The sequence below is a fragment of the Marmota flaviventris genome, chromosome 10, assembly GCF_047511675.1.
Source record: "Marmota flaviventris isolate mMarFla1 chromosome 10, mMarFla1.hap1, whole genome shotgun sequence".
Classification (NCBI taxonomy): domain Eukaryota; kingdom Metazoa; phylum Chordata; class Mammalia; order Rodentia; family Sciuridae; genus Marmota; species Marmota flaviventris.
The window spans coordinates 87,666,080-87,686,395 of NC_092507.1; the positions used below are offsets into that span (position 1 = coordinate 87,666,080).

At 36.6% G+C, this 20,316-nt stretch overlaps 2 protein-coding genes and 1 non-coding gene across 4 annotated transcripts in view; 1 reads left to right on the plus strand and 2 right to left on the minus strand.

The window, feature by feature from the left end:
• Positions 1-20,316, minus strand: part of Dbt (dihydrolipoamide branched chain transacylase E2) — a 49,305-nt gene that overhangs the window by 15,798 nt on the left and 13,191 nt on the right. The window contains exons 3-7 of the mRNA XM_027943124.2: positions 19,214-19,289; positions 9,153-9,334; positions 5,928-6,049; positions 1,928-2,144; positions 1,531-1,697 (exon numbers count right to left, since the gene is read on the minus strand). Coding sequence (XP_027798925.1) covers positions 1,531-1,697; positions 1,928-2,144; positions 5,928-6,049; positions 9,153-9,334; positions 19,214-19,289 — 764 coding nt within the window. The remainder of the gene's footprint in view (positions 1-1,530; positions 1,698-1,927; positions 2,145-5,927; positions 6,050-9,152; positions 9,335-19,213; positions 19,290-20,316) is intronic.
• The window catches only part of Rtca (RNA 3'-terminal phosphate cyclase), an 82,504-nt gene that overhangs the window by 14,444 nt on the left and 47,744 nt on the right, over positions 1-20,316 (plus strand). The window lies entirely within an intron of this gene.
• On the minus strand, positions 3,573-3,709 carry LOC114098929 (small nucleolar RNA SNORA2/SNORA34 family). The gene has a single exon (XR_003583815.1). It is a non-coding gene; the product is annotated as a small nucleolar RNA SNORA2/SNORA34 family (small nucleolar RNA).

Genomic DNA, 20,316 nt, shown 5'->3' on the forward strand with positions numbered 1-20,316 from the left:
AGGACTTTACCACTGAGCTACAGCCCAGCCCCTAAACAACTATTTTTTAAACAATTAAATTTTAAGGTAGTTTGCTGTATAGCAACAGAAACCAGTTACTTGGCCTCTAAGCAACTCTTTCCTGGTCTATCTCCACTCACCATCAACTTTCTTTGCCAATTCAACTTCTACTCATCCCTGTGTAACCCTTCACCACCTTCTAATTCACACACAATTTGGGTGATGTCTTCCACCTATTTCCACTGCCTCGTCTCGACAGCTGACTCCCTACAGCTTTCACAGAGTCCAGATGCTCTCCTTCACCTACAGACATCTACTACATCTCATTTCTATAGAGCATGCACTTACTTGTCAGCGTGGCTGCTCAAGGAGAATGGTTTCTGTCTCATGAGTCTCAGTGTCCAGCAAAGAGACAACCAAGTAAACACTGGCAATACACTGAGATATACACATTAGAAGGGGAAAGAAAAGTGTATTTAACTCAAACAGTGACAGCCACAGAAGCTTCTAGAAGAGTTTATATCTAAACAATTTGGTATTTAGGATGTGCAGGTATTTGGTCAAGAGAAGAGCAGCATTTAAGAAGGAATTATGTATTCCACCAACTAGGCATAGCTTACTATGACTATCAGAGGCAACCATGAGAGAGAAGACTGGAGACAAAGACAGCAGGGACTTACAGTATTTGAATGTCATATTAAGGAGTTTGAAAACTATCCTAAAGGCAAAGAAAGAGAACCACTAAAAAGAGTCAGGAACTAATAAAATAATCTGTTTTAAGGAAGATCAGTCTTGTGGAGCAAGAAGGTAGAAACATCAGTATGCACTTTCAAATAAATACACCAAAACCAGAAACTTAAGAATTTTTACTGGTTAGCTATGTTTCCTTGACAGGTTTCTCAATCTTTTGGAGGCCTAAATTTTTTTAAAAAAAGGAAAATGAGGTCAGTAATATTTACATGTCAGGGTTACTCTGAGGATTAAGAGATACTACACATGGCATGCTTACTACAGGGCCTACCACATGGTAGCTACTTCACACTGGTCATTAATGTGAGCTATACTATGAGTTGCTCAAGGTCAGCTGATGGTTTCACTGTATACTGGCCCCAGGATCTAGTGACACTAGAAATGATTCACAGGAGCCTCCACCTAAGTTTGTTGAAGAAATGAAAATAAATGCATGTCAGCAATATATAAAATCAATACAAAATCTCATTTTAGTTCAAAGCAGACTTTCCTGTGATCCTTTCAGAATTAAAAGCTTTGACTAACTGGCAGGACAACCCCAACCTCCAACACCATCCTCATGTTCAGAGAGATAAGCAGATAAGAATATAATACACAATTCCAATTTTATAAGTTCTAAGGCAAAAAATAATGTGCCTGCACATTTTTCTAACTATACGATATGGTGAGAAGTAATATTTTATTAAAATCAGTTTAGCACATTGCATTTCTGCAAAAAAAAAAAACAAAAAAAGGTCAATGTCCTACTCACAAACATGTCTGAAACAAATGAAATCTCACCTTTAAGAAAAAGGGCATAAAGGAGAGTTTAATTCCACGAGATGCAGCAACAGGTTTTAATTCTTCTCGTAGTTTAACCAGTTCAGTAACGTCAACCTCATCACAATAGCCAAAATGAGGTATCTTCAGGGCTGCAGACATGGTCTTAACCATTGCTTTTTGAAAGCCTGGAAAACATTCAATTATTTTACTTATAAACCTGACATAGTATCCATTCTTCAGAAATTAACTATATACCAATTGAAGTGTTTCTGGAAAAGCTATCATAAATTATATGCTGAATTTGAACTTTCCCTTTCGTAAGACTTAAAAACATTGTATTATAGACATGCATCTATTAAAGTAGCTTCCTCCTAAACAAATGTACTGTTGCTGTGTGTTACTGTTATGACTTTACCTTTTACGGGTTCCGTTACGTCTTTGCCTGTGAATACCGGAGGCCTTGATATTGGTATGGGAACAGTCCTGTCTTTTGGTTTTGGTGGCGGTGGTATAATTTCAGCTTTAGGTGAAGGAGGTAATATAGCTCCTGTCTGCTTTTCCAAATAATTGAGAATATCTTCTTTAAGTATTCTGCCATCTCTTCCTGAGCCAACAACTTCACTCAACTTGATCTAATAAAATAATACATTTTAATGTTAAAAATACAACTGCTCTCTCTCTGCTGAATAAATTAGTATAGGAAATAACATTTTCATCATCTTATATATGCCACACCTCCCCTACATAAGTAATCACTTGTTACTTTTGTAACACTGTTCATTTGCCCATGTAGTTTTGAGGTATTTATATATAACCCATAGCTATTCATGAAAAACTTATTTTCAACAGTCAAGTATTTTTAAATTTCATCCATAATTTTACTTTATTTACTTATTTAGGCACTAGGGGTTGAGCCCAGAGGTACTCTACCACTGAGCTACATTTCCAGGCCTCTTTACTTTTCTTTTTTAACTGTAAAACAGGGTCTCACTAAATTGCTCAGGCTGACCTCAAGCTTGCAATCCTCCTTTCTCAGCCTCCTGAGTCGCTGGGACCACTGGCGTGCACCACCACACTCGGCTCTTTCCTAATTCTTTCTTGAGTTTTTCTATTCTTAGAGACTACATACATAAAAGGGAGAACTGAGAATTTAAATAAGAATACACACCATGACTAATTTAGACTAATATTTCTGATGTTGGTTACCAGTTAAACATATAATAGCTTAAATAATCATATAAAAGCTTTCTCAAATTATTTTTTTTGATGGTTGCTTTGGAAAAATTAGTACAAAACATTTAATTCTATTTCAATAAAACTAAACACAAGTTTGGATGATATCCTCACACAGTGTGTATTAATTTCTTAGAGTCATACTTCATTTTCTTTGTATTAGTGCATCTAGAGAAGATGACTTTTTTCATTTGTTCTAATTAGTTATACATGACAATAGAATGAATTTTGATACATCATACATAAATGGAGTATGTATAACTTCTCATTGGTCTGATTGTACATGGTGTAGAGTTACACAGATCATGTTATCATATGCATACAGGATAATAATGTCTGATTAATTCTACTATCATTCCTACCGAATGCTCCCTCCCTTCCCTTCTGTCTAGCCTGCAATACCTCTACTTAGAAGATGACTTTAAAAGAATAAAAAACTTATGAACTTTATAACAATAGTGGACTCTGAATTTCAACAAAAATTTTTAAGGAAATGCAAACAACTATAATGCCATTGATATTTAGTTTTAAATTCAATTCACAATTATTCAAACTGCAAGAAAAGAAAAAAAGTGACTTAGGATAATAAACTCCAACATTTAATTTCTAGTAGTTATACAAATATTCTAGTCATTATATGTATCTTTAGGAGGTCATGTAGGAAAACCAAACCATGTATTTCTTCTACAGGTGATCTTTCTATACATCTAAGAAAAAAGCTGGTAAAATGTTTTATAACTTTTAAAACAATAAATCATTATTTCATCTGATGTCCTAAATAACCTAGTGTGTCATATTAAAATTTCTATTTTATTCCCCCCCACTTCAGATGTTTCTTTCTATTGAATTGACTATTACACTTCTAAAGTTCTGAAGTAGCCAACAGACCATAGAAAGACATTTCTTTAGGCTCCTGCTTGAAACCAACAGCTTCAACAAACTGCTGGCCTTGATTCAGGGCCAAAATTTTCTGTTTTCTATTATGCTAGATGGTCTTCATATTTGAGTACACTTAACGATTACATACAATTTCATCAAGGGTATATAACATAATTTACATAAGCATTTCCTTGATTTTGAACACACATGTACTTTCTAATGTTTGGCTATATAAACACAAGGAAGAAAATGTCCCAGATTATTTTCTTGGGATAATTCCCCAAAGGCAGAGTAACTAGCTGAATGAATATGAACATCTTAATGATTCTATTATACATTCCCAAAACAGCTTTTGTTTTTTCCCCACTGCAACTTAACTACTTTTCTCAAAAACAGACAAACAAGTCTGCACTGTGGGCCGCAGTGGAAAGAACTCAGGCTTTGGAACACCTATTTACTTCATCAACCTCCCTGACCTTTCTCATCAGCAAAATGGGGATAATACAAACCACCCCTATAGGGTTGTTTAATTATTAGAGATAATGTGTATTTGGTATCTGACCTGTATGTGCTCAATAGTTGCAACAGTGATTGCTGAGGCAGTATCTGATGACTGAGAACACTGGTTTTGAAGTGAAATTGACTCACTGTTACATTCTGGCTCCTTGGTAGTATTAGCTATGTGAATTTAGACTAGTCACTTTACATCTACAAGTCTGAGAACAGCTCTTTATCTCACAGGGTTAAATGAGATAATATATGAATACTTATGGGCTTCATTATACTCTCCATTTGCTCACTAACTGTGCTATAGTTTGGATCTAGAATGTCCCCCAAAGGCCCATGTCTTAAAAGATGTGGTCCCTGGTTTTGGAAGATGGTGGAAACTTTGAAGTGGGGCTTAGTGGGAGGTCTTCCAATTGTTGGGGATGTGCCTAAGGGGGGACTGTGGAGCTTGGTTTCTTTCTTTCAATTCCCAGCCATGAGGTGAATGGATTTCCCCTACTGCACACCTACCATGACGTACTATGCTGCAACAGGCCCAAAAAACTGGGGTCAATTAGTCATGGCCTGGAAACTCTGAAACTGAGACCAAATAACCTTTCCACTTCTTAAGTTGATCATCTCAGGCAATACAGATTGGCAAAGGGAATACAAATGGTTTTCCTTCTTCCCTCAAAGCAGTACAATTCTGTGATTCTCCCAATCTTTCTTGGATCAGAGCCTATCCTTGCTACTACATCCCATTTTACCTTTTCCCTTTCCCATCCTGCTTCTCTCATTCCCTTCATAGATTTTTATTCTTTTAATACATGAATCACAGACATCCAAATTCCTACTTCAAGTTGTATTTCTAGGTCACCTGACATAAGATACTGTTATGTATAAATGCTCTGTTATTAGGCTATAAGAAAGAATAAAAACACACTGCTCAATGTTAAGTAATAAATTCATAATCCCTTCTTACCTTTCTCAAGTGCTGTTTTGCCACTAAGACTTTTTTATTTTATTTTTTTAATATTTATTTTTTAGTTGTAGTTGGACACAATACATTTATTTATTTTTTTAATGTGGTGCTGAGGATCGAACCAGGGCCTTGCACGTGCTAGGCAAGCACTCTACCGCTGAGCCACAATCCCAGCCCCAACTAAGACTTTTTTTAATATATTTTATTTTAGCTATGGATGGACCTTTATTTTTTTATTCATTTATTTATATGTGGTGCTGAGAATTGAATCCAGTGTCTCACATATGTGAGGCAAGCACTCTACCACTGAGCCACAACCCCAGCCCCACTACCAGTTTTTTTCTAATATTCATTTTTTAGTTATAGTTGGACACAATACCTTTATTTCACTTATTTATTTTTTATGTGGTGCTGAGGATCGAACCCAGGGCCTCATGCGTGCAAGGCAAGCGCTGTACTGCTGAACCACAACCCCAGCCCCCTATCACTTTTTAATAACAGACATTTTCTTTTTTTTTTTTTTTTTTGGTATTAGGGACTTAACCCAGGGGCTCTTAACCACGGAGCCACACACACCTTTTTATATTTTATTTTGAGACAGGGTCTCACTAAGTTGCTTAGGTCCTCACTAAGTTGCTAAAGCTGGCCTTGAACACACAATCCTCCTGCCTTAGCCTCCCAAGCAGCTGAGATTACAGGTATTCACCACCACACCCTGCCATTTTCATCTTTTGTTAATCCTAACATAAGCCATTTCATCCTGCATAGTTGGCCACTTTTTCAGAGATACAAATGTATACATTTGTATACAGACTTAGATATTAAGAGAACTCACATTGTTTTCCATTGCCAGGCGGCGAACTGCAGGGGTTGCCAGTGTTTTCTGGCCTTTTATCTCCTGGTGTATGTGTTCATCATGGGACACAGCAGGAGTTTCAACAACATCTTCTTCTGAATCTGGAAACAAGAAAATTTTTTTACAAAGCTTAGTGGCCTCTAATATCTAAAACTCCAAGTCCATAGTCAAAATGCATAATAGTGGTTATAGTTGGGCTACTTTAGAGTGGGAAAACATGCAACTAAATCAATGGTAGGCATAGATTGGGAGGTAGGTACCAATACCTGGTATTATTTAAGTTATAATTACAGGAACTCCAATACTAACTTGGATGATACATATTTGCTGAAATAAGGGAAATGTATAAATATCCAAATGTATCATATAGCAGAGTTATTCTATATTTTTTCAAAACATCTAGTAATTCACTGCTATTCACCTTCCTGGAAAATATTTTGTGATAATATAATACTATAATACTGCCTTTTAGAATAACATGGGTATATATGAGAAGTAACTCATATTATTGTAATAGTCACGTAGTTGTTGGAGTAAAGCTCTAATTAATAAAATAGGGCCTTACTACACAGCACTTCAAATAATTTCCATAGTGTTTTTACACATATTTTATTCTTTGATTATCACAAAAATGCTAAGAAGATTAATCTCAGGGAAGAGATTGAGAGGTTTCTCAATAAACAGGGAAGATTTCTCAATTTTACCAATGTAGAAGAGACTAAGAATGGCATTGAAACTAATCTGAAATAATTTCATCACTTTGTTGGGTTGATGAAATTTTAGTGGTTCTAGCATTGCATTCTAATATTTAAATTTCATCTCTTTTTTTGTACTTGGGATTGATCCTGGGATACTTTACCATTGAATATTACATCCCTATTCCCTTAAAAAATTTTTTTTTAAATTTGAGTCCGGGTCTTGGGATAGAGTCTTGCTTGAAGGTTGCTGTCTTGCTAAATGGTTGAGGCTGGCCTCAAACTTATAATCACCCTGCCTCAGTTTCCCAAGTCACTGGGATTATAGGCATGTGCCATGATGTTCAGTAAATTGGGTTCATTTCTTTATCCTGGGCTGCCTCACATGAAATGATAAAACAAAATAGTAGGAGCAAATATTTCACAAATTACAAAATGATTCTGAAAAAGGTGATGATGATGATGATTATATAGGCTACACTATAACTTGGATATTGCTCCCAAACTTTTGAACTATACTACTAAAATATCTTTATCTTAGCACTTGCTGATGGAATGCTGACTTAGGAATCCCACCACAGAACTTATTACTCCCCAGGCTCTGATATCAAAGTGATTTTCAGCCAGGTATGGTGGTGCACACCTATAATCACAGCTACTTGGAAGACTGAGGCAGGAGGATTGCTTGAGACACAAGTTCTATACCAGCTTGAGCAACAAAGCAAGACCCCATCTCAAAAAAAGGGGGGGAGGCTATTTCATAGATGATATAACTTTTGTTTTGTGACCTTCTGCAGGAAACCATCCGTGAAATACAAGAGGACCTTCTCTTGGCATGAAAGCCTGGAAGGGATAGGCCTGGCATCGGGAACTTCCCATGGCTCTTGGGGGATGACAGATCACCCAATGCATGTGACCTTCCCCTCTGCTCTGCTAGAAAGGTTCCTCATAGTAATGCTGAAGATGGACATAACCTGTTAGGAACTGAACAACCCACCTTCAACCTTTTTTGGAAAAAAACATTCTATAGAATCTCTTTGATGTCTCCAGATATAAATGAAGCAGGCACGGGCTCCATTTTGTCAGAAGGTGGATTGTCTGTCAGCTTGCCCCTCCTGTCCCCACTTTCTGTGTTCTGTGGGTTTTTTGCCGCTCTATTTTCAGCCAGGTGTGGTGGTGCACACCTATAATCACAGCTACTTAAAAGGCTGAGGCAGGAGGATTGCTTGAGACACAAATTCTACACCAGCTTTTCTTTCTCAGCCAGCCCATTCCACCGAGGGGAACCCCATTCCCACCACTGCTTGGGAGGTGGGCGGGAATCTTCTGAGGTAGGGAGTTAAATATCTGCCACCAGTGGGACTACCTATTGTTTCAGTTTTCCACTATAACATTATCTTAATGAATTACCTTTTGGAATAACATTCCCTGCTTATAAGTTCCACAGGTGCTGAGCTCTTTACTTTCACTCTGGTTTTACTTCTTTTTTGTTCTCTCTCTTCTTAAGAAGTCTGGGTTTTAAAAGAATGCTTGTACATATGAGTGCTACTATTGTTTGGGTGTGCTTTGAGTCTCCCCCAAGAGTCAGTGTAATAGGAAGCTGGGTGTCTAGGGTGACAGTATTATGAGATACTGTAGAAACTTTAAGAGGTTTAAGAGGCTGTGGATGAAGCAGCCTAGTAGAGCACCTACTTAGCATTTGTGAAGCCCTAGGTTTAAACCCAAGCACCATACACAAAAAAAGAGGAGGGCACTCCGGTCAGGGGCATGATCTTGGAGGGTAGTTCCTGTGCAACCTTTGAGTTCTCTCTGCTCATGGTTTGAAATATGCTAATTTGCTCCTAGACACACTCTGTTGTGATGGGCTGCCATCTGTGACCCTCACCAGAGGCTAAACCAATGGGGATGCCCAATCTTGGACTTTAACCCTATAAAACTTTAAGTAAACTTCCTTTACTTTAAAAACTGCCCATATCAGGTATTTTGTTATCATAATGAAACACTAATACAAGCTATCCCATTATGTTAATCTTTGTATACTCCAATTTTTGTTCTTAGTGACTAGTGTTTAGGACTTGACTCTTTAATTCTTTTTTTTTTTTTTAATGAGAGAGAGAGAGAGAGAGAGAATTTTAATATTTATTTTTTAGTTATCAGCTGGAACAACATCTTTGTTTGTATGTGGTGCTGAGAATCGAACCCGGGCTGCACGCATGTCAGGCGAGAGCGCTACCGCTTGAGCCACATCCCCAGCCCCTTTAATTCTTGAGAGTTTTTCTGTTTTTTAAACACTAAGATTTTCAGAAGGCAGGCTTCCTAATAAATGAAATTTTACTATTCATGATATCAAAAGAAAATCATGCATCACCAAGAACCTTTTCTATTTTCTTAATTTTGTCTTTCAAATACCCAACCCAGATCCTGTAAGTTGGTAAAATTATAAGTTGTTCCAATGACAAAAAGACAGCAGTAATCAATTTGGTAAAAGAGATGAACACAGTTACAGTACCTTTTAAAGCTTCTGTTTCTATGTCCACTAATGGCTTCCCCACATAGGCAATATCATCTAGATTATAATAGAGTTTTTTAATGACTCCATCATAACGACTAGTAATAGTAACAGAAGCTTTATCACTTTGAACTTCACAGATGCTATCAAACTGAGAAACTGTATCTCCTTCTTTAACATACCTAAAAGAAAAAGACATGAGATACTTTTACATGGACAATCCTAATTAGAGATCATCCTAACAATTAAATGCCATGCCACGCTGCATCAGTATCCATTTAGCCTAGCAGTTATTCCCAGACAGTGCACCAAGGAATGTTTCAGAGAAGATGATGCTAGCTTCCAGAGTCTCTTGGATATACCTCCAAGAAATATTAAAGTTTCTAATATTTAACCACTTATGGATCAATACCCATAAATCCATAGTATAATTAAACTTCCAGATTTTCTACCTGACCCATTTCTTGGGAAAAAAAAAGTTAAAAAATGTATTTTTAAAGTGAAATTTTCTCTTTACTATGTTATAAGTTAAGCATTCTAATCTTAAAAATCTAAAACCTGAAACATTGTAAGAGTTGACATGTTGCTTAAAAATTTTCAAATTTTGGATCCTTTAGGATTTTGGACTTTCAGACCAAGGGTGTAAAGTCTATACAAGTATTCTAATATATAAAAAACTCAAAAATCTGAATTAATTTTGGTCTCAAGCATTTAGGATAATGGATACTAAACTTATGTTAGTCTTTTTAAAACTTTAAGGAATGCTTATTATTTCTAGAACTAAGTAAACAAATTGTCTTCAATTAGTTTTGTGAAATAACTAATTAGTCAATTAATTATTTTTTAATTTTTAAATTTGTTTTAATTAGTTATACATGACAGTAGAATGCATTTATGCACTTTGATATATCATACATAGATGGGATATAATTTCTTATTTTTCTGAGTGTACATGTTGTAGAATCACATTGGTCATGCAGTCACATATATACATAAAGTAATAATGTCTGTTTCGTTCTCCTATCCTTTGTATCTTCACATCCCCTCCCTCCCCTCCCTTCACTTCCCTCTACCTAATCTATGGTAACACTATTCTTTTCTAGTGCCCCACCCCCCTTATTGTGAATTAGCATCTGCATATTACAGAAAACATTCAGTCTTTGGTTTTGAGGGGGATTGGCTTATTTCGCTTAGCATGATACTCTCAAATTCCATCCATTTACTGGCAAATGCCATAACTTCATTCTTCTTTAAAGCTGAATAATATTTGCTGCACCCCTCCCCTGACTCAGGCAATGGCAAGGCCCTACTGAGGTGGATGGCGCAAGGCGTCCATCCTCTGGAGGAGCGCAGTATGTTTCTGGGAATGGGCTGGTTTGTTTTTGTATTCCTTTAATAAGTATAGTTGCGATTTCTCATATGACCATTAAGTATGAAGGAAAAAACATGTGAGCCTGCCAAAATGAAAAGTATATATGGTCAACTTCACAAGTAAAGATTGGGATTCGGCACCTTCACTTTGGTGTCTGTGTTGCTTCTCCACCCCCCTTTCGCCGACTCCTCACCATCCGTTCGTCTCCTGAGACCCCCTGTTGGAGCTGGACTCTGACAAATATTCTATTGAAATATATATATCACATTTTCTTTATCCATTCATCTATTGAAGGACACCTAGGTTGGTTCCATATTTTAGCTATTGTGAATTGAGCTGCTATAAACATAGACATAGCTGCATTACTGTAGTATGCTGATTGTAAGTCCTTTAGGTAAAAACCCAGGAGTGGGATAGCTAGGTCAAATGGCAATTAATTAATTTTTGAGACAGGAGGCTCACTATGGCTGGGCACAGTGTCGCACGCCTGTAATCCCAGCGGCTCAGGAAGCTGAGGCAGGAGGATGGCAAGTTCAAAGCCAGCCTCAGCAAAAGCTAGGAGCTAAGCAATTCAGTAAGCCCCTGTCTTCAAATAAAATATAAACTAGGCTGGGGATGTGGCTCAGTGGTTGACTGACACTGAGTTCAATTCCAGGTATCCACGCCAGAAAAAAAATGTCTTACTATGTTGCCCATGCTGGGCTACAACACATGATTCTCTAGCTCAACCATGCCTGGCTTAGTTTTTGCATTTCAGGTATGACTTTTCTCAGTTTTCCTTTCTACAACTATTTTAGCTTGTCCTTGTATACCAGTCTATTTTTCATTTTTCATATGCTTTACAATGTTCATTACATGTTCTTAGCAAGCAGAACGAGGAGAATGGGTCCAAGCCTGAAATGCTACATGTAAATTCTAATACTACTCTTGATGTGTCTGGCTTATTTCTGGCTACCATCAATTCTTCAAAATAATAATTAATCCATTCTTAATGCCTGCCTTTGTGTCTTAATCAGTTTTCAGTCCTTTGCTAAAACATCAATCATGACATAAACACTTAATTTTAAAAGCATATATAGGGGCTGGGGTTGTAGCTCAGTGGTAAAGCACTTGCCTCATATGTGTGAGGCCTTAGGTTCAATCCTCAGCACCACATAAAAATAAACAAATAAAAATAAAAAGATATTGTGTTCATAAACAATTAACTATTATTATTTTCATTATTTTATTATTAAATAAATAAATAAACTGGAAAAAAAGCACATACAGATAATTTTTATTTCCAGAATGTCAGAGTAACAACCTCCAAAAATCTGTTCCGCCAAGTAAACAACAAGTACACTGACAAAAATCTTTCATCTTTAAAAATTAACTTTTTAAAATTTTGGTAATTAAAAAAAAAAAAAAAAAAAAGCTGGGTTGGGGATGTGGCTCAAGCGGTAGTGCGCTCGCCTGGCATGCGTGCGGCCGAGGTTCGATCCTCAGCACCACATAAAAACAAAGATGTTGTGTCTGCCGAAAACTAAAAAATAAATATTAAAAAAAAAAAAGCTTACAAAAGCTGAGAGATACTTATTTAAGAAAAATGACTGATTCTCATTAAAAATAGTGAGTTCTATGGCATTCGAACTTGCCCTATTCTTATCCTCATTTCCCTATATCATTGGTAGCCTTAAATATCAGCAACTTCACAGACGAGGTTTGGAACTCCATAAAAAATCATACCTCCAAAAAACTGTCACTATTTGACTTGTCTGGCAGCTAACTGAAAATGTTGCACTCACACAATTCAAGAGTTCCCTTTGCTGGGAAAAAAAGTCTAACCTCAGAGTGTTTGCTGAAAACCATCAGCAAAGGTTGTTTAAAATCTCAGTTGGTTAAAGGAATGATAGAAACTGGGACCAAAGATTGGCCAGAGATCTCACAAGGAAGTCGACCTGGGGAATGAGATGTCCATAGGAGGCTTTGTAAAGCTCTGACATATTCAAAGGGATCTGGAGCCATGAAATGTGTAGGGCAGTGTTCATGATTAACAGAACAGAGAGAACACCTCAGGTTGACCCTGAGGCCCTGTGCAAGCAAGAAATAAAGGCTAAGAAAATGTTGTAAAGTGCTAGAGGACTGAAGGCAAGTACAACCTGCATAAAGAACTCCTTGGCAAAGGGATGAAGACTTACTGCTTCTAGATACTTAAGCAAGTCACTTTCTAATGATCCACCAAGTTAACTGAGTACAGATTTCAGTGGCCACACATGAAAGGGAATACAGACTTTATAAAATCAGTCTAGGAAAGTCACTAAGCAGAGAGCAGTCTCCCAGCCCTGCCCCATCCCACCAAAGCAAAAGTCTGGGGAGGTGGGATCTGATTTCTAGATATGCCACAATACTGTATCTAAAATATCCAGTTTTCAATCAAAAAATTATAAGACATGCAAAGAAACAAAAAAGTATGGCCCTATACACAGGAAAACAAAAAATGTGGTCAATAGAAACCATCCTTGAGGAAGCACAAATGTTGGACTTACAAGGCAAGACTTTAAATCATCAATTAAAAGTTAAATCAATCATTAAAGAAATATTCAAAGAACTAAAAGAAATCATGTCTAAAAAATTAGAGGGAAGGATGAGAAAATGATTTCTCACCAAGTAGAGAATATCAATAATGTGATAGAAATATATACATGAAAAAACACACCAAATTCTGGAGTTGAAGATTACAATGAATAAAATGAAACTTCACCAGTAGGGCTCAACAATAGATTCTTGTCAGCAGAAGAAAAAACTGGCTAATTTGAAGAAAGGTCAAATGAAAATTTCCATCTGAGGAATGAAAAGAAAAAAGAAGGAAGAAAAATGAACAGAACCTTAGAGACTTATGAGACACAATCATCAAGTATGTTAACATATACATTGGCATTTCAGGAGAAAAGAGACAAAGGGGCAAAATAAACATTTATAGAAATAGCAGCCAAAAATATCCCAGATTTGAAGAAAAACATTAATGTACACATGTAAAAAGCTTAACAAACTCCAAGAAGAATAAGTTCAAGGACAGCTACACCTAGATACATCATAATCAAACTACTAAAACAGAGTATGTTGAAAACAACATAAGAAAAACCACATACATGTATAAGAAATTATCCAATTCAAGAAAGCTCTTAATATTTCTTTAAGAATTTCTTAAAAACAAATCAAATGATTTCTCATTTAAAGAACTATTACATTTTCATTAGGAATTAAATGACTTCCTGTTCCAAGAGCCTTGTACCCTATACTAAACATATGAATCTAAAGAAATAATAAGAGACAGAAATTTAGAAATTAAAAAAAAATTTAAAAAATCTAGAAAGAGTAGTCCTGGTTCTGAAAATAAAGTATCAAAATGTAAATGGAGAGGGGCCTTTTCAAGATGGTGGAATAGAGGAAGTTGCTTTCCTGGCTGCTCCATGGAGTGAAACCAAGAAAGCACAGAGGCAGCTTTCTTAGCAAGGTAGGTGAACAAAAAAAGTGGGGGGACTTTACTGGAATTTAAAATTGGAGATTCAAAGCAGAATGAGGACTCAGGAGGTTGGATATGATAAGATAGGGAAGAAATCCCCAGTGGCACAGCCACTGCCACAGCCTGGCTAGAAGCACGAGCCAGAGAGGTCCTCCGTGAGCATGTTATAAGACAGACGAGGCTGGGGCTGGACAGAGGCTGGATACGGAAGAATCAGCAGAAGCAGGTTGATTGGCTGCAGCCAGGTTCAGAGGGGAAAACTTTCGCTACAATTAATCAATCCCCCTGAATGCGGAGTTCAGAAAGTTTTAGAACTTTATACCCAGTGTGTAGCAGGAGGGGCTAAGAGGTTCACAATCTACAGTAGTCCATAAAACAGTGGTTTTTTTTCTACTCTTCTCGGCTCTCAACTCAGGCCAGGTTTTACAAAAATAACCCCCAAAGATGCTCTCTGTAAAAATCAGTGCCTGGGAAAGAGTTTTTCAAGGACCTAACTTTGAAATGCAAACACCTCTGAGAAAGCCTTGGGTTAAACTTTCTTGTCACACTCTTGCCTATAGGAATTCAGACTACAGGATTACCTCTCTCTCTCTCTGGCAATTCAGAGGGTGGAGAATCAGGCTCCAGATGACCCCACTGAAAACTGCTGAAGAGAGAAACTGAGAATATTTTGAACTTCAACGGAAAGAATTCTTTGACTTTTTATCATGATCTTTTTCTCTGTTTAATTGTGACCTTAATGGTACATGGATTCTTATATGTATTCATATTTGTCTTTTTTCTCATTTCTAGCATTTTTGAAGCCAGTTATTTTTCATGGATTAGTTTTTTTGTGAACTAGGATGTTTGATTAGTATTTTAGTTTTGTATTATTTTACTTTTATTTTTAATTTTTAAAAAATTTTTACTTTTATATATATATAATTCTTTCTCCTACCTGTTCCCCTTGATTCTCTTTTTTTCTGTTAACAGTCAATCTCTATTGTTTTCTCTTTGTCTTTTAATTTTTTTACTTCTTGTCTTCTCCTCCCTCAGAATCATCACATTCTATATCACTTCTGTTCTCTCCCTAGCCACCATTTGAAATTATAAACCCTTTTGCAAACTTGCTATTTTCATTGTTGGCAATAACTGATCATATCAGTTCTAAACAGAAATCACAATAAATATTGTGATAATTAACATTGTAGACATCACAGTAGGAACTATTTGGTTTAATACTGTATATTGCTTGCATTGGTTGTTGTTATTATTTGTCTCCCCCTAAACAGTGAGGTACTGAAAACCTTCAGGGACACAATAAGTACATAGGGTAGAAACTACTGACTCAGATTCATTCTGTTAGATGGGTAGACACACAAACAACATGAAAAAGCAAGGGGACAGATTGCCCCAAACAAATCAAGATACTCCAATACAAAATCCACTGACACCACTGTGTGGAAGAAATGTCAGAGAAGGAGTTTAGAATGTACATAGTTAAACTGATCTGTGAAGTAAAGGACAGTTTAAGAAATGAAATCAGAGAGAAAACATAGGAAGTGAAAGATCACTTCAACAAAGAGGCATATTCTGGGGGTGGGGAGTGGGGAACAAGCAGAAATCCTTGAAATGAAGTAAACAATAAACCAAATTAAAAATTAAATAGAGCCAGGCATGGTGGCACACACCTGTAATCCCAGCAGCCTGGGAGGCTGAGCCAGGAGAATCAAGTTCAAATACAGCCTCAGCAAAGGAGAGGCACTAAGCAACTCAGTGAGACCTTGTCTCTAAATAAAATACAAAATAGGGTTGGGGATGTAGTTCAGTGGTTGATTTTCCCTGAGTTCAATCTCTGGTACCAAAAAAAAAAAAAAAAAAATTCAATAGAAAGAATCACCAACAGACTAGATCACTTGGAAGATATAACCTCAGGCAATGAAGACAAAATACATAATTTTGAAAATAGAGTTGATCATGGAGAGAAGATGTTAAGAAACCATAAACAGAACTTCCAAGAACTATGGGATAACATGAAAAGATCAAATTCAATACTTATTGGGATAGATGAAGGTTTAGAGATACAAACCAAAGGAATGCACAATCTTCAATGAAATAATATCAGAAAATTTTCCAAACTTAAAAAAATGAAATGGAAAAATAAATATAAGAGGCTTACAGGACCACAAATGTACAAAATTACAACAGACCCATACCAAGGCACATTATAATGGAAATGCCTTACATACAAAATAAGGACAGAATTTTAAAGGCTCCAAGAGAAATATATCAGATTACATATAGAGGGAAAACAGTTCAGACCTCAGCTACTTTCTCAACCTAGACCCTCAATGCTAGGAGGTCCTGGAATAACATTACCAAGCTCTGAAAGAAAATAGATGCCAACCAAGAATCCAATACTCAGAAAAGTTAAGCTTTACATTTGAAGATAAAATAGAAACCTTCCCCTGTAATCCCAGCAGCTTGGGAAGCTGAGGCGGGAGGGTTGCAAGATCAAAGCCAGCCTCAGCAAAAGTAGGCACTAAGCAGCTCAGTGAGACCCTGCCTCTAAGTCAAATACATAATAGGGCTGAGGATGTGGCTCAGTGGTTGAGTGCCCCTGAGTTCAATTCCTGGTACCCACCTCCCAAACCTTCCTGTATATAATCCTTTGCAGATTTGAAAGGATATAATTTTAACCATTGCATCCTTTGTTCCTTTCAATGACTGCTATGAGTAGGCACAGCCAGTACTGTTACTCTCATTTTATGGTCAGACAGGGACTCAGAACAAGTGAGTCACAGGTAAGAAGCTAAGGGGTTTCAAAGTCAGGCTTTTTTCATTTCGAGTTTGTTGCTCATCTCACAATCTCATGATACCACTAAAGACATAACAATAAGAATTGTTTCTATTATTATAATTCTGTTCTAAGTCACAAAGCAACAATGCTAAGAAGTACAGGAAAAGAAGTTCAGGTGGCTGAATCAGATCCTTAAAAAGTCTCTTTAACAGTGTAAAACTATGGTGTGGGAAAAAATCTATTTACTCATCCTGCTATTTCTAAAAACCTTTAAAAGATTTAGTTCAGTACCCAGAGGTGGTATGATTTTTTTTGAGTTTTTGTTTTGTTTTGTTTTGTTTTGGTGCTAGGCCTTATGCATGCTAAGCACATGTTCTATCACTGAGCTACCCCCACCTGCCTACCACCCTACTCCTAACATTCCTGGTTGTAACTTTTCCAGAGGGTCAAAAAAGAAAAAGAATAGAGGGTGAATAAGATAGTCAACAATTTTTTACTATTTTGTTTGTTTTTTTAGTTGTTGATGGATCTTTATTTTTTATTTATTTATATGCCATGCTGCAAATCAAACCTGGTGCCTCATATGCTAGGCAAGCACTCTACCATTGAGCCACAACGCCAGCCCCCAGTTTTTTTTTTTTTTTTACCCTTTTTTAAAGGGATTTTTCTTTAAATAAGACTTTTAGCAAAATATTTTAATCTTTTCTAAACATATAGAGAAATTGTGTTAGGTAATGTTGAGTATTCATACTACAGTCATTTTCAGAATGGTTAAGAAAACTTCAACTACAAGATGATGTTTTAAAAGAGTTTAGATGGAAATTATAAGTTCATACATATAAATACTTTTATTTATTCACTTAACTTGGGTGTACTGCAGATTGAAACTAGGAGTACTCTACCACTGAGCTGTATCTCCAAACCTTTTCATTTTTTATTTTGAGACAGGTTTTCACTAAGTTGCACAGGCTACCTTGAACTTGTGATCCTCCTGCCTCAGCCTCCCAGGTAGCTGGAATTACAAGTATTTGTCACCATGCTTGGCCACATTAAATGCTTTTAAAAACATATGGGGGGCTGAGGTTGTAGCTCAGTGGCAGAGTGCTTGCCTTGCCCATGTGAGGCACTGGGTTCGATCCTTAGCACCACATAAAAATAAAATAAACAAAATAAAAATATTATGTCCATCTATAGCTAAAAAAAAATTTAAAAACAAACAAACAAATATATGGTCCTGGGCTGGGGTTGTAGCTCAGTGGTAGAACCCTTGCCTAGAACATGTGAGACACTGGGTTCGATCCTCATCATCACATTAAGATAAATAAACAAAATAAAGATATTGTGTCCATGTATAACTAAAAAACAAATAAACCTACAGTCCTAGACTGGGGATGTAGCTCAGTGGTAGAGTGCTTCCTACAATGAGGGAGTCCCTGGATTCAATCTCCAGCATTGCCAAAAAAAAAAAAAAAAAAAATCCAAAAGAAGACCATGTGGTCTTATATTAATTTAGAAGTTAATTCCTCTTAGTTGGGCACAGTGGCACACACCTATAATCCTAGTGGCTCAGGAGGCTGAGGCAAGAGGATTGCAAGTTCAAATCCAGTCTTAGTAATTTATCGAGCCCCTAAGCAACTTAGCAAGATAGTAATCTCCTTATTCAAAAGAAAAAAAAAAGAAAGAAAGAAAAAGTCTGGAGATGTGCCAAAGTGCCCAGTGCCCTCCCTCAAAAAGGTAAATTCCTCTTTCTTAACTACAGTAAGAGAAGGACAGCGAAAGGAGTTTTTAAAAGGCAGGGAATACCTTCCACACACACATACAAAATGAAGGAATAATTGCTCGGTGTGGTGGTGCACACCTGTAATCCCAGCAACTCAGTAGTCTGAGATAGGAAACTAACTGCCAATTCAAAGCCAGCCTCATCAACTTGGTGAGACCCTGTCTCAAAACACAAAATAAAAAGGCCTGGGGACGTTGCTCAGTGGTTAAGTGCCCCTCTTCCAATCCCTGGAAACTCCCCACCCTGCCCCAAAGAGGAAATAATCATTAATTAATCACAACAAATAAAATGTCTTGATGTATGATAAATTCTGTCACCAGTATATTGTCAACACAAAGTAACTCTACTTTATTAATTTTTTAAAAAAATTTTCCTAGTTATACATGAACATAGTATCTTTATTCTGTTTATTCATTTTTATGTGGTGCTGAGGATTGAACCCAGTGCCTCACATGTGCAAGGCAAGCACTTTGTCACTGAGTCACAATCCCAGCCCATCTACCTTATTAATTTTTTAAAAAGGCATTATAGGTCATATAAAGAAGTTTCTCAGTTTAAACTGATTCCTACTTATTTGTACTCAAATGAGTTTTACCATTTACTTAGATGTTCTTTCAGATTAACTTACCATTCTTTAACAGTTACTTCTCTAATCCCTTCTCCAATGTCTGAAAGTTTGAACTGAACAACTTGTCCATGTAGAGCTTTAAAGAAAAAAGAAATATTCTCATTAAATGTGTACTTATTACCCATAAATGCTTTTACATCTAAAATTAGAAAATATCCTCAGAGGCAGAAACTATTCCATCTTACAGACAGAAAAACATCATTTTATAATTTTTAAAAGCATGAATCATTATTCACAATCATTAAGATTAATCTAAGCTACCCATAACACAGAATCCTGACGCTGCCACAGAACCCAAATTTTTCCAAATTTCAAAATAATGTTCTTTTACAGGGCTATAGTAAGTCCTACTAATAAATCAGTGAGTTTTTAAAAATTTGTTTTGTTTTGTTTTGTAATAGGGAATAAAATCAGGAGTGTTTAACCACTATATTCCCAATCTTTTTTATTTAAGACAGGATCTTGCTAAGTTATTTAGGACTTCACTAATTTGCTGAGGCTGGCTATGAAATTGCAATCCTCCTACCTCAGCCTATAATCATTGACATTACAGACATGCACTACCAGGCCTAGCCAAATTAGTAAGATTATGAAACAATAGTAATGAATAGACAATGGAACAGATACAAAGAGAGACTCAGCTGTATCTCCTTGTTTTATGTTATGCAGCTACAATAACCACTAGTGGCCTACTCTCAGATCTCTTTTGACTTCATGTAATTATGCTCAGTCTTTATGGCTAAAAATCAGGCACTTCATGGAAAATTCTTACATTTTCAAATCCTGCTGCACCACCTTATTCCCTAAGACTTCTCTTTCCTCTTGTCATTTTCTATCCCCTTCTTAATACCCACTCCTGCCCTGCCCCCCACACACCTTTTTTAACACTGTGGATTGAATCCAAGGACACTTAACCACTGAGCCACACCCCCAGCCCTTTTTTTATTTTGAGACAGAGTTTTATTACTTGCTTAGTGCCTCACTAAGTTGCTGAGGCTGCTTTGAACTTGCAATCCTCATATCTCAGCCTCCTGGGCTGCTGGGATTATAGGTGTGTACTACCATGCCTGGCATTAAAATACACTTTTGATGTGGAGGTATCT